Source organism: Rattus norvegicus, chromosome 1, assembly GCF_021556685.1.
Source record: "Rattus norvegicus strain SHRSP/BbbUtx chromosome 1, alternate assembly SHRSP_T2T, whole genome shotgun sequence".
Lineage (NCBI taxonomy): Eukaryota > Metazoa > Chordata > Mammalia > Rodentia > Muridae > Rattus > Rattus norvegicus.
Genome location: NC_141534.1, coordinates 197927890 through 197942996, shown reverse-complemented (window position 1 = coordinate 197942996; position 15107 = coordinate 197927890). Strand labels below are relative to the sequence as shown.

At 39.3% G+C, this 15107-nt stretch overlaps 1 protein-coding gene across 13 annotated transcripts in view; it reads left to right on the top strand.

The window, feature by feature from the left end:
- The window catches only part of Ate1 (arginyltransferase 1), a 119590-nt gene that overhangs the window by 77689 nt on the left and 26794 nt on the right, over window positions 1–15107 (top strand). For all 13 annotated transcript variants that reach the window (XR_015687006.1, NM_001398760.1, NM_001398759.1 and 10 more), the window contains 1 exon segment: window positions 4325–4445. Coding sequence is in view for 12 of the 13 variants with exons in the window: in NM_001398760.1 (NP_001385689.1) it covers window positions 4325–4445 (121 nt within the window). In the remaining variant the exon portion in view is untranslated.

The following is a 15107-nucleotide window of genomic DNA, read 5'->3' as shown; positions in this document are numbered from 1 at the left end:
AGTGCTAGATATTAGTCTGTCTTAACGTCTTACTCCTGACAGATTACTGCTGTGCTTTACATACTCTACGCAGTATGGGGTAGGATGTGATAGTGAGGTGGTCCTTTTTAAAACATCATTACTTTCCATTTATTGATATTTTGTCTGCATGTACGTCTGCGCCCGTGGAGGCCAGAAGAGGGTATGGGACCCCTAGAACTAGAGTTGCAGATGGTTGTGAGCCACCACAGGGGCCAGAAATTGAACCCAGGTCTTCTGGAAGAGCAAGCAAGTGCTCTTAACCACCAAACCACCTCTCCAGCCACATAGTGAGACATTTTAGTCTCTAGTTATCAAAATGAGTACAGTTTTTAGGCTGAATTCTATTTTGCCAGACCAAGGTATGTTTTGCATAATTTATTTGGTGGCTTTTTCATAGGGTGGAAAATTTGATCAGTATGGTAATGCTCTTCAAATTATGATCTAAAGCCTGCAGGTTAGAAGAATGCCTTTGTTCACTGAATTGACCAACCAAAGCAAACAAACCCTTTGGGAAGTAAGACGTGGGACAGGAGGTTTTTTTTTTTTTAATCTTTATTAACTTGAGTATTTCTTATTTACATTTCGATTGTTATTCCCCTTCCTGGTTTCCAGGCCAACATCCCCCTAGCCCCTGCCCCTCCCCTTCTGTATGGGCTTCCCCTCCCCATCCTCCCCCCATTATCACCCTCCCCCCAACAATCACGTTCACTGAGGGTTCAGTCTTGGCAGGGCCAAGGGCTTCCCCTTCCACTGGTGCTCTTACTAGGATATTCATTGCTACCTATGAGGTCAGAGTCCAGGGTCAGTCCATGTATAGTCTTTAGGTAGTGGCTTAGTCCCTGGAAGCTCTGGTTGGTTGGCATTGTTGTACATATGGGGTCTCGAGCCCCTTCAAGCTCTTCCAGTCCTTTCTCTGATTCCTTCAGCGGGGGTCCTATTCTCAGTTCAGTGGTTTGCTGCTGGGATTCGCCTCTGTATTTGCTGTATTCTGGCTGTGTCTCTCAGGAGAGACCTACATCCAGCTCCTGTCGGCCTGCACTTCTTTGCTTCATCCATCTTGTATAATTGGGTGGCTGTATATGTATGGGCCACATGTGGGGCAGGCTCTGAATGGGTGTTCCTTCTGTGTCTGTTTTAATCTTTGTCTCTCTATTCCCTGCCAAGGGTATTCTTGTTCCCCTTTTAAAGAAGGAGTGAAGCACTCACATTTTGATCATCCGTCTTGAGTTTCATTTGTTCTATGCATCTAGGGCAATTCAAGCATTTGGACTAATAGCCAGTTATCAATGAGTGCATACCATGTGTGTTTTTCTGTGATTGGGTTACCTCACTCAGGATGATATTTTCCAGTTCCAACCATTTGCCTACGAATTTCATAAAGTCATTGTTTTGATAGCTGAGCAATATTCCATTGTGTAGATGTACCACATTTTCTGTATCCATTCCTCTGTTGAAGGGCATCTGGGTTCTTTCCAGCTTCTGGCTATTATAAATAAGGCTGCTATGAACATAGTGGAGCACGTGTCTTTTTATATGTTGGGGCATCTTTTGGGTATATGCCCAAGAGAGGTATACCTGGGTCCTCAGGTAGTTCAATGTCCAATTTTCTGAGGAACCTCCAGACTGATTTCCAGAATGGTTGTACCAGTCTGCAATCCCACCAACAATGGAGGAGTGTTCCTCTTTCTCCATATCCTCGCCAGCATTTGCTGTCAACAGGAGATGTTTTTAGCTAGTGTTTGCAGGGTTCGTCCTTGTACATGTTTTAGATTTAACTGTGGTGTTTTCTAAACTCTTATTCTATGACAACTTAGTAAAGTTGGTTGAAATATTATATGGCCTCGTTTGTGATCTCTCTGTGTTTCTTTCTTTTCTTTGGTTGGTTTGAGTTTTACAAACAGCCGTAAGACAGTTACTGGGCATCACAGCTATATTTAGAACAGATTCAGCTCTTCTTCAGCACCTTGGACTCGAGCCACTCCTCTTCTGAATTGTTCTTCACTTGGAAAGAACTCCTCAAAGAGCTGTGGAATAAGTTGTCAAAGGTGTTACATTTTCAAAATTCTGAGTACTTTAGAAGTCTGTGCTAACTCAACATTTCTCATCTATCTAAAAGTCAGCACCCTAGGAAAGAATTAATCCGCTTTTACTTCATTGTTCAATTTGAATGAATATACTTAGAGGTTGATTAAATATTTTTCTTCTCAACACAGGAAAGTCTGTCCAAATCCTTAAGTAATTACATTCTTAGTGCAAACATCTCTCGTCTTCTGTGAATAGGGAACAGACAGGGCAGCTTTCATGTCCCTGTGGTTCTCCTTTGTGGGATGGTGACTCTGAATTGAGCGTTAATCATTTCAGTCACATACCTCTCAACCAGCTTAGTTTAGAAAGCACAATATTTCACAGTAGTTTATGCCATAAAACTGCATTCTTTGATGGCCTGAGAGACTAAAGTATTGAAAGAAGCCTATACTTTGGAGAATAGTATTTAATGAAATTGATAGATTTAACTTCAAATGATACCAAGAAGTCAAAATGTATTTCTGATGTTTTAGTGAGTAAAATGTTAAAGAATTAAAAGTAAATGCAGTATTTCTCCTATGAGCAAATTGGATCTTTGAGAACATTGTGAAACCTAGGGGCTTTGAGGTTGTGTGCTTGTCACACATATGTACCTCACCTGTACCTCACCTTTGTGCAACTCTGACACTCCAGTGGATCGATTCCAGTTAGCTCTCGTTCCTGGTGCTTATTCATGTATCAGTGTGTATTTATGGACTCTGTCTAAGGTGAAAGTCCTTTGTTTAACCTTCAGGACTCATGTTTACCCTTATTCCCAGTGCTGCCTTAACTTAAGCCTCAAGTTAGAAATAGGATCATTTGGGCAGCTGGGGTTTAGTTGTTGTGGTAACACACATTTCTCACCAGTTCTTCTTGGGGCTTCTCTTATGTTCTGTCACATGAAAACATGCTCTTCCATTTTTATTAGTTTTTAAATTCATGCCAATTGTATTTTTATACAAAATTGAGAACTCTAGAATATTTAAGCAAAATGGTGACTCTACAGGTGGAATGATAACAGATTAGATTTAACAGAGTAAAGTATAACATAAAGATTTAATATTGAAAACTATGTAGCTCTGGCACATGGCAAGCTTAGAACTCTTTATAGGAGTTTAGGAAGAGACACTTAATCACTAGGAAAAGTCCAGAGTTCAAATATCATGTTGAGGCTGTTGAGTAAGTCCAAGATAAATTAGGGTGGATCTTTTTGTATACTGAAATAGTTTCTTATACTGGATTATAAAACATTTACATATCTGCACTAAATTTTAACCTGTATATCGAATTTGAATTTTAATATTAGAGAAGAGACAGATTTCAGATTTTGAACAAGTTCAAAGAAAATAAAAGTTTTGGTTTTTCTGAAAAAAAAATCACTAGTGCTTTTTTATAGTTTGTATCATTATTTAACTATTATCTTTCTTAACTGTTATCCATAAATTATTTATTTATTCCAGCAAATATTGTCTAGTGTTGTACACAGTTCGATATATTTTGATAAAGTATATTTTTGTTGTTGTTTTTTTGGTCTTCAAGACAGGGTTTCTCTGTATAACAGAGCCCTGGCTGCCCTGAACTCACTCTGCAGACCAGTCTGGCCTTGAACTCACAAACATCTGCCTGCCTCTGCTTCCTGCATGCTGGAATTAAAGGCATGCACCACCATACCTAGCTGTAAAGTATAAAGTAGAATTTTTGAAGTTATATCATGACAGAAGTTTTGTTAGACTTTCTATTTTTAAGCTTTTATTGTACTTCCACTAATTTAGATTGCTAATAGATGTGTATTACTAGGATTGTTTTTTAAAACATTAGCATGAACTGAATATTACCAGCCTTGAGTCTGTAAACTAAAAATTAGTGATTGGGGACAGTCAAATTCTACTTTTGAAAATAAAACTTGCTTTATGTAACTTTGTATGGTTTTCTATTGCATACAAAGAAGTTTTGGTCTGTTAGTCACTAGCTTTTCATAGACAACTTGATTTCCTCCAAAAGAGTAAAAACTCAGCTTCCAAATCAGTATAACTTGCTAAATGGTGATATGTCCCTTTTACAGAGCCTTATATTATGTGTGCATCTCTAGATACAAAGGTGATCGCTAGCAGAATGCCTAGTGTTTCTGGCAAAGCTTTTCAGTTGACATTAAGCCTGTGACCATAGCATTCCTGGCTTCCTGGATGTTATTGTTTCTAATCCCTGTGGGTTTTTTTTTTTTTTCCTTATTTCTTGTTAGGGTCAGTATAGACCTTCTGATTTACTGTGTCCTGAGACGTATGTCTGGGTACCCATTGAGCAATGCCTGCCTTCTCTGGACAACTCCAAGTACTGCCGTTTCAACCAGGACCCACAAGCAGGTATGTCTAGAGAAGAGCCCGGCTAGCCATCATTACCCTTTTTGTGACTTTTCATAGTTTTTAATATATTGTGTTTGTGTATGAATATGTGCATGTGGGGAATGAGGGGACCAGACAGACAGTTAAGTCGTGTGTATACTCTTACTGCTTACTGCATGTGTTTCTCTTGTTGGATTAGTCTTCACGTGCTTTGAAGGCTGACGTGTTTATCTTTCATTCCTTAACAATTATCACAGTATAAAAGTTGCTTACTGGTTTGTTTATTTGACCAGTGGAGAGACAGAAATATCTAGCAGTTGAACTAAATGATGTTGTAGGACAGTAATTATTTTGTGAAGTTTTGGGGGTGGTACTTTGTTCTTCCATCACTGTTGAGTTTCCTTTTCTGCGTTCTCTTCCACTCCCTGCCTAGAGTAGCCTGGGGCACACTTTGTCTGCTGTTCTTCCCCTTTGTGTATTCGTCTGTATCACTACCTCTAAACACTGAGAGTGTTAGACCCTAAGGTAAGACCCTGACTTCAGGACCAACAGGCATACTGTGTGCTCTTAGGCAATCAAGTTTTCCTGCCCTCAGATTTCTTACATATTATTAAGATAAAAATACGTGCAAAGTATTCCAGAATTCCAGCAGTTCAGGGTCAGCTTCAACTATATCACGAGTTTGGGGTAAGCCTAAGCAACTTAAGACTCTGTAACAGAAGAAAAGATAGCAGTAAGACATACCCACCCCCCATGCTTGATCAAAGTATATCATGTATATATGGAAATATCATAATAAAACTTATGTATAATTAATATCTGTTAATAAAAATCTAGTAAGATAAGTCTTACTTATAAACTTATTGAGTTTATAACAAGAGAAGAAAATCAGACCCAGATATTAAGAATTGCCCCTTAAGCCAGGTGGGAGACAGAAGCAGGCAGGTCTCTTGTGAGTTTTGGTTTATAGAGCAAGTTCCAGGACAGCCAGGGCTACACACAGAACTCTGGTCTTGAAAAACAAAAACAAAACAAAACAAAACAAAACAAAGCCCCCTATAGTCTTGGTTCTGTTACTCAACTTAGGCTATTGCATCAGATTTATGTCAGAGGTTTGTGTCCCCATTTACTGCCATTTGCTCTGCCCCTTCTCTGAGAAAACAAACAAGTCTGAAAGCCACTCAGTGTGTTAAGTACCTGTGGGTATAGGGCATCCGTCAGACATGGCTTTGTTAAATCAGTAGAGCGATGCTCTCGGGTGGTTTGTGTTATGCTGCTGTGTGGCTTCCTCAGAGTGAAGCCCTTTGATATTACAGATTGTGCTCACTTGCTTTGAGTCTTCATGGAGTCTACTCTGCTGTGAACTTCATTAGAATACAGAAAGAAAGAAATGCCAAGCCTGGCAGAGTCTGGAATGAGTAAATGGGAACCAATGGAATGAGGGACATGAGGATAGAAGTGTGCTCATTTCTTTCTATTTTCTCTAACCAGGTTTGTTTGGTTTTTGTGGTTGTACAAAATTGGTTCATGAGTACATTTTGTTGCCTTGAAAAGCTGGTATGAAATCAAGAGTTCAACATCTCACCCATGGCAACGCCTTAGAAGTCTGTCTAGAGCCCTGCTTAGAATTGATGGCCACAGACAGAGTGCAGCTGACTCACTTGCCGGGGCAGACACGTTAGCTATTGTATTCATTGTTTAGAGTTTACCTGGCATTGCCCCAGTTTTCTAGACAGGACTTAAATCCCACCTAACTTAGAGTTTACTGATCAAATAGATAATGTTACTTTAAAACAAACATGGGGTTTGTCAGTGATGTCCAGAGCCAAAGGCAAGCTTGTTCAACAAGAAAGCCAGTGATTACCACTGTCTCACAACTCAGAACGTCTCCCTGTGCCTTCCTCCAGGTCAGTTTGGGTCCAGCAGTGTTGGAAGGAAAGCTGCTGAGCACCTTGTTGAGTTGCTTCAGGCTCACTAATAGTTTCCGCTCATCTGGGTAGTACTGGGGTCCAAAATTCCTTCTGACTCCCAAACTTAAGATGCGAGCCTACTTCCCCTTTCTTAGTCTAATTTAATTACTTGGAGAAGCAAGAGACTGTAAGTGCTCCATGTTCTGTGAGGTTGAAAAGGTGACAGAATCGTTTCCATTCATGAAATGGGTGTGCAAATAAATACTCATTCAGTTTATAGATCTTAAAATTCTTTCCAAAACAAGTGGTGACAAGCATTTCATGCCCGAAACAATTTGATTTTGCATTGCTTGCTGTTAATAAGAAAACACTCTCTTCCTGGTGAGTGATGTTCTCCTAGCTTGTGATTTCCTGTGCTCTGGGTTCTGTTCCTCAGGGCACACACTCTAGCTGTAACTCTTCATTGTTTAGAAATCATTTATGGAGTCAGAGTAAACTTCTTTGAGAACAATACCTTCAAGCAAATGAAGATTTCACATATGCTGAGTCTTTGGAACTTTGAAGAGAATATGGTATAGTTTTGTTAAAATTGAATGTCACAGTCCAGACAGTATTTGAAATCACACTTGTATCCTGTGGTTTTAGGAAATTAAAATTTAGTTACATGCTGGAATGTATGGAGCCTGCTGTGAACCATGGTCATTGGAGGTTTCCATGGCAAACTGTTAGAAACTCTCCTCCTTTCAGGGGCAGTTTTCCTTTTACATGACCCAACTCTGGCTTAGGAAAAAGACACACAGCCTGATGGAAGTGACATTGCTAGCTGGCCGGGGGTAGGGGTGGGAGGGTATTTGGTTTGTGTTTTGTTTTATCACCAAGCCTTTCCCTCACCACAGAAGTTCTGTGGTTCAGGTCCCCGAAGTAGGTGCCTTGGTTGATCTCATCATGCTCTGTCACAATGGTTTCAAGGTGTATCAGTGGTCTCTGGTCAGAAAAATCTCACATTTTCCCCACCCTACATTGCTGTAAGACTCCAAAATACTCACCCCTAATCCCCTTGGCAGTCTCTGCTTTTCTCTCCCCCTTCCTCTTTCTCTTGGGTTTTATGGTTGTTTAACTAGTAAGCCTGTGCAGCAAATCGTCTATATTGACTGTGCTGTGTTACTGTGTGGGTAAGGGTTGACTATCTTAACCTCTAAAACCTCTAAACTTTTTTTGTTGTAAATTGATATTTTGTTTTCAGTTTAGACATCTGTATTCCAATGAAATGAGTCTAGAAGCCTCTCAAATAACTTTTTTTTTATTTTTTTTAAATGTTTTATTTATTTATCATATATATGAGTACACTGTAGCTGTCTTCAGACACACCAGAAGAGGGCATCAGATCTCATTACAGATGGTTGTGAGCCACCATGTGGTTGCTGGGATTTGAACTCAGGGCCTCGGGAAGAGCAGTCGGTGCTCTTAACCACTGAGCCATCTCTCCAGCCCTCAAATAACTTTTAAGGAAAACATCCCATTGTTTTTAAAATTAGAATTTGTCTGTATTAGACTTAAAATATTTCAGTAGGACAGTTACACTTTGCTTTCTTAAGCATTTATAGATTATTGTGTGTATATGATGTGTCTATAGGGGCATGGTACCATGGTATGTGTGTACAGGTCATGGTATGTCGTCAGTTCTCTCTCTGTTCATCATTAGATAGGTTCAGGCAATGAATTCAGGGTCAGGTTTGCATGGCAAGTACTTTACCAGCCAAACAATCTCAGCAGCCCACATTTTACCTTTTTTTCCCTTAAATTATTCCTTTAAAATACTTTTTTGGAGCCTTTGCAGAAGTGTGTCCAGGTTGTGGACTGAGTATGTCACTCAGTGGCAGATGCATATACAAGGCCCCAGGGTTAATTAAGGAGGGGAATTAAGAGCTAAAGTAAGAAGATGCACAGTCTCATGCTCTCCGCTGCTTCTTCTGAGGTGCATCTGTCTGAGTGCTTTATCAAGCAGAACAAGGGTCACATGTCATAATTCTGCGGTTGCTTGTGCTGCTTTACATGGATTAAATAAAAGGCATCTTTTGGTAAGGTAAAAACTACTTGGCTGTTAATTCGACCATTAAGAAAATACTATGGGGATTTTGGGGGTGAGTGAAAAAGAGAACAAGTACTACTTTTATGTGGCAGGCACTGTCTAACATAGGTAGTCCTTTTACATACTTTGTTGAAACAGAAGACAATATTTTGGAGTTGATTTTTAAGCCTTGATAGACTGTGGCTTTTAGTAATGGGCAAAAAAATTGGTATTATTCAAGGGTATTATAGTCCTTATTTCAGTGTTTTTCACAGTGAAATTTTATTGAGTATATATTTCTCAGTCACCATCCTGTTTTTGCCCATGTTACTCATTTTATCCTCAAACATAACATTTTATACTGACTGCTCAACGTTTGTTGTAAAAACACAGCTAATTTTCATTTCTTTTCAAAGAATGAAAACAGATTTTATTTCAATTTAGCTCTGTACTTATTTTTTGTGAAGTACTTACTTTATTTTTTGAGAACGAATAATTTTTATTTCTGTTTTCACTTATAATTACAGTAATGTATACCTTTTACCATAGATTAGTCTAAAGTTTGTTTGGTTCTGTACAGACTTGCAATGTTTGCAAGAAATTTTCCAGTTTGTCCTAATATGACCAAGCCATACACCATTGCTTTTGAATTTGTTTGCTATGAAAATAATAACTTAGACCATGCGCTTTGTGCATTTCCTAGGGTAGATTGTTTCTAGCACACCTTGACTCTTCTCAGAGGTCTGCAGCTGCTGTGAAAAAGGTCATTCCTGGCCTCAACTCCCCAATAAAAAGACATAGATTAACAAACTGGATACGCAACGAGGACCCTGCATTCTGCTGCCTACAGGAAATACACCTCAGAGACAAAGACAGACACTACCTCAGAGTGAAAGGCTGGAAAACAACTTTCCAAGCAAATGGTCTGAAGAAGCAAGCTGGAGTAGCCATTCTAATATCAAATAAAATCAATTTTCAACTAAAAGTCATCAAAAAAGATAAGGAAGGACACTTCATATTCATCAGAGGAAAAATCCACCAAGATGAACTCTCAATCCTAAATATGTATGCCCCAAATACAAGGGCACCTACATACGTAAAAGAAACCTTACTAAAGCTCAAAACACACATTGCACCTCACACAATAATAGTAGGAGATTTCAACACCCCACTCTCATCAATGGACAGATCATGGAAACAGAAATTGAACAGAGATGTAGACAGACTAAGAGAAGTCATGAGCCAAATGGACTTAACGGATATTTATAGAACATTCTATCCTAAAGCAAAAGGATATACCTTCTTCTCAGCTCCTCATGGTACTTTCTCCAAAATTGACCATATAATTGGTCAAAAAACAGGCCTCAACAGGTACAGAAAGATAGAAATAATCCCATGCGTGCTATCGGACCACCACGGCCTAAAACTGGTCTTCAATACCAATAAGGGAAGAATGCCCACATATACGTGGAAATTGAACAATTCTCTACTCAATGGTAACCTGGTCAAGGAAGAAATAAAGAAAGAAATTAAAAACTTTTTAGAATTTAACGAAAATGAAGGTACAACATACCCAAACTTACGGGACACAATGAAAGTTGTGCTAAGAGGAAAACTCATAGCGCTGAGTGCCTGCAGAAAGAAACAGGAAAGAGCATATGTCAGCAGCTTGACAGCACACCTAAAAGCTCTAGAACAAAAAGAAGCAAATACATCCAGGAGGAGTAGAAGGCAGGAAATAATCAAACTCAGAGCTGAAATCAACCAAGTAGAAACAAAAAGGACCATAGAAAGTATCAACAGAACCAAAAGTTGGTTCTTTGAGAAAATCAACAAGATAGATAAACCCTTAGCCAGACTAACGAGAGGACACAGAGAGTGTATCCAAATTAACAAAATCAGAAATGAAAAGGGAGACATAACTACAGATTCAGAGGAAATTCAAAATATCATCAGATCTTACTATAAAAGCCTATATTCAACAAAACTTGAAAATCTTCAGGAAATGGACAATTTCCTAGACAGATACCAGGTATCGAAGTTAAATCAGGAACAGATAAACCAGTTAAAGAACCCCATAACTCCTAAGGAAATAGAAGCAGTCATTAAAGGTCTCCCAACCAAAAAGAGCCCAGGTCCAGACGGGTTTAGTGCAGAATTCTATCAGACCTTCATAGAAGACCTCATACCAATATTATCCAAACTATTCCACAAAATTGAAACAGATGGAGCACTACCGAATACCTTCTACGAAGCCACAATTACTCTTATACCTAAACCACACAAAGACCCAACAAAGAAAGAGAACCTCAGACCAATTTCCCTTATGAATATCGACGCAAAAATACTCAATAAAATTCTGGCAAACCGAATCCAAGAGCACATCAAAACAATCATCCACCATGATCAAGTAGGCTTCATCCCAGGCATGCAGGGATGGTTTAATATATGGAAAACCATCAACGTGATCCGTTATATAAACAAACTGAAAGAACAAAACCACATGATCATTTCATTAGATGCTGAGAAAGCATTTGACAAAATTCAACACCCCTTCATGATAAAAGTCCTGGAAAGAATTGGAATTCAAGGCCCATACCTAAACATAGTAAAAGCCATATACAGCAAACCAGTTGCTAACATTAAACTAAATGGAGAGAAACTTGAAGCACTCCCACTAAAATCAGGGACTAGACAGGCTGGCCACTCTCTCCCTACTTATTCAATATAGTTCTTAAAGTTCTAGCCAGAGCAATCAGACAACAAAAGGAGGTCAAGGGGATATAGATCGGTAAAGAAGAAGTCAAAATATCACTATTTGCAGATGATATGATAGTATATTTAAGTGATCTCAAAAGTTCCACCAGAGAACTACTAAAGCTGATAAACAACTTCAGCAAAGTGGCTGGGTATAAAATTAACTCAAATAAATCAGTAGCCTTCCTCTACAGAAAAGAGAAACAAGCCAAGAAAGAAATTAGGGAAACAACACCCTTCATAATAGACCCAAATAATATAAATTACCTCGGTGTGACTTTAACCAACCAAGCAAGTAAAAGATCTGTACAATAAGAACTTCAAGACACTGAAGAAAGAAATTGAAGAAGACCTCAGAAGATGGAAAGATCTCCCATGCTCATGGATTGGCAGGATTAATATAGTAAAAATGGCCATTTTACCAAAAGCAATCTACAGATTCAATGCAATCCCCATCAAAATACCAATCCAATTCTTCAAAGAGTTAGACAGAACAATTTGCAAATTCATCTGGAATAAAAAAAAACCCAGGATAGCTAAAACTATCCTCAACAATAAAAGCAATCACTATCCCTGAACTCAAGCAGTATTACCGAGCAATAGTGATAAAAACTGCATGGTATTGGTACAGAGACAGACAGATAGACCAATGGAACAGAATTGAAGACCCAGAAATGAACCCACACACCTATTGGCACTTGATTTTTGACAAAGGAGCCAAAACCATCCAATGGAAAAAAGATAGCATTTTCAGCAAATGGTGCTGGTTCAACGGGAGGTCAACATGTAGAAGAATGCAAATCGATCCATGCTGACCACCCTGTACAAAGCTTAAGTCCAAGTGGATCAAGGACCTCCACATCAAACCAGACACACTCAAACTAATAGAAGAAAAACTAGGGAAGCATCTGGAACACATGGGCACTGGAAAAAATTTCCTGAACAAAACACCAATGGCTTATGCTCTAAGATCAAGAATCGACAAATGGGATCTCATAAAACTGCAAAGCTTCTGTAAGGCAAAGGACACTGTGGTTAGGACAAAACGGCAACCAACAGATTGGGAAAAGATCTTTACCAATCCTACAACAGATAGAGGCCTTATATCCAAAATATACAAAGAACTCAAGAAGTTAGACCGCAGGGAGACAAATAACCCTATTAAAAAATGGGGTTCAGAGCTAAACAAAGAATTCACAGCTGAGGAATGCCGAATGGCTGAGAAACACCTAAAGAAATGTTCAACATCTTTAGTCATAAGGGAAATGCAAATCAAAACAACCCTGAGATTTCACCTCACGCCAGTGAGAATGGCTAAGATCAAAAACTCAGGTGACAGCAGATGCTGGCGAGGATGTGGAGAAAGAGGAACACTCCTCCATTGTTGGTGGGATTGCAGACTGGTACAACCATTCTGGAAATCAGTCTGGAGGTTCCTCAGAAAATTGGACATTGAACTACCTGAGGACCCAGGTATACCTCTCTTGGGCATATACCCAAAAGATGCCCCAACATATAAAAAGACACTTGCTCCACTATGTTCATAGCAGCCTTATTTATAATAGCCAGAAGCTGGAAAGCACCCAGATGCCCTTCAACAGAGGAATGGATACAGAAAATGTGGTACATCTACACAATGGAATATTACTCAGCTATCAAAAACAACGAGTTTATGAAATTCGTAGGCAAATGGTTGGAACTGGAAAATATCATCCTGAGTGAGCTAACCCAATCACAGAAAGACATACATGGTATGCACTCATTGATAAGTGGCTATTAGCCCAAATGCTTGAATTACCCTAGATGCCTAGAACAAATGAAACTCAAGACAGATGATCAAAATGTGAATGCTTCACTCCTTCTCTAAAAGGGGAACAAGAATACCCTTGGCAGGGAATAGAGAGGCAAAGATTAAAACAGAGACTGAAGGAACACCCATTCAGAGCCTGCCCCACATGTGGCCCATACATATACAGCCACCCAATTATACAAGATGGATGAAGCAAAGAAGTGTAGACCAACAGGAGCGGATGTAGATCGCTCCTGAGAGACACAGCCAGAATACAGCAAATACTGAGGCGAATCCCAGCAGCAAACCACTGAACTGAGAATAGGACCCCCGTTGAAGGACTCAGAGAAAGGACTGGAAGAGCTTGAAGGGGCTCGAGACCCCATATGTACAACAATGCCAAGCAACCAGAGCTTCCAGGGACTAAGCCACTACCCAAAGACTATATACATGGACTGACCCTGGACTCTGACCTCATAGGTAGCAATGAATATCCTAGTAAGAGCATCAGTGGAAGGGGAAGCCCTGGGTCCTGCTAAGACTGAACCCCCAGTGAACTAGACTGTTGGGGGGAGGGCGGGGAGGAGAACACCCATATGGAAGGGGAGGGGGGAGGGGGATGTTTGCCCGGAAATCGGGAAAGGGAATAACACTCGAAATGTATATAAGAAATATTGAAGTTAATAAAAAAAAGAAAGAAAAAAAAATCAGAATGATGTACCACAAAAAAAAACAAAAAAAAAAACAAAAAAAAAAAAAAACAAAAAGGTCATTCCTAGTGTGGCCTGCAGCTCCAAAGCCCAGTCTCTGTTACTTCAAAGGAGCCTCTTTTTTTTTTTTTTTTAAACTACATTCTTTTTTCTTCCTGGCATGGTTCACTGGCATTTTCTGATACTTTTTTTTTTTTTTTTGGTTCTTTTTTTTTCGGAGCTGGGGACCAAACCCAGGGCCTTGTGCTTCCTAGGCAAGCACTCTACCACTGAGCTAAATCCCCAACCCCGATACTTTTGTGGTTTATCTAGCATATGTCCATAGAAAACCCAGGCTCACTCAGATCGAGTGTCTGTGGAAGAGCCAGCCCAGAAAGCTCTCTGTCCTGTCTTCACTGATCTGGCAGGACTTCCTGAACATTGTATTTATGCTTCCTCAGAAGAGTATATGGAGCTTACACATCTTCTTAATCCCTAGGAACCAATGTCTAGCAAAAAGGCAAAACTTCCTTAGGGGTCACAGAATCCTCTGCAGTGATAATTCATGAGAAAAGGAAGACTCTGTCTTAACCGGTACAGAGTTGAGTGGTGTTCTTTTGCACTTCTGAGAAGAAATTTTTTTTAGAATAATATGTTTCTTTTTAAAGAAAAAAAAGGTGTGTGTGTGTGTGTGTGTGTCACCATTAGTGTGTCTACCTCACCTATCTTGTGTGTTCCTGGTATTGAATTTAGGTTTTTAGTTTTGTTAATAAGCAACAAGCACCTTTCTTTATTCATTAAGCTATGTCAGTGGCTCCCAGATAGTTTTGTTTTTTGTTTTTTTAAATTTGTTGTCAGCTTAACTATTCAAAGTTATAAAGAGAATCGTATTGCTTGAAGGATAGTTAATAAATAAATATTCTATGTTGTCCATAACAATGGTAATGATTAGATATACCAGCTGGAGGTAGAGCCAGTTGTACCACAGCACAGGTTCTAAAGGAAATAGGCATCAAAGCAAGAAAATAACCTGGTTGTTTGGTTCAAATTGTTGGTAAGTCTAGGGAATTTGTGTTAATATGGAAAAGGTAAAGTGTTAGAGTGTTGTTGAAAAACTAGCTAAACACATTTTTGTCTTTCCATGATGTTAGAATTTATGAATGACAACTAATTCAAAACACAGTAGATTTATCTATCTATCTATCCATCCATCCATCCATCCATCCATGGCTAAAAAAAAATGTTAGGAGACTACAGCAGAGTTCAAGGTATTTCAGAAGCCCTCACTTGGAGACTCTGAGGAGGTGAAATAACCAGAAGGTCTTTGGAGAAGCAGAGTCCATCTGCAGAGGCAAAAGGATGAGAACAGGTTAGATGGATGAATGGGCAAATGACAATAGCAAGTCTAGATGTGCAAAAAGGAAGAGTTAGCTGCATCAGCAGAGGAGCTTGAGCCAACCTGCAGCCCTT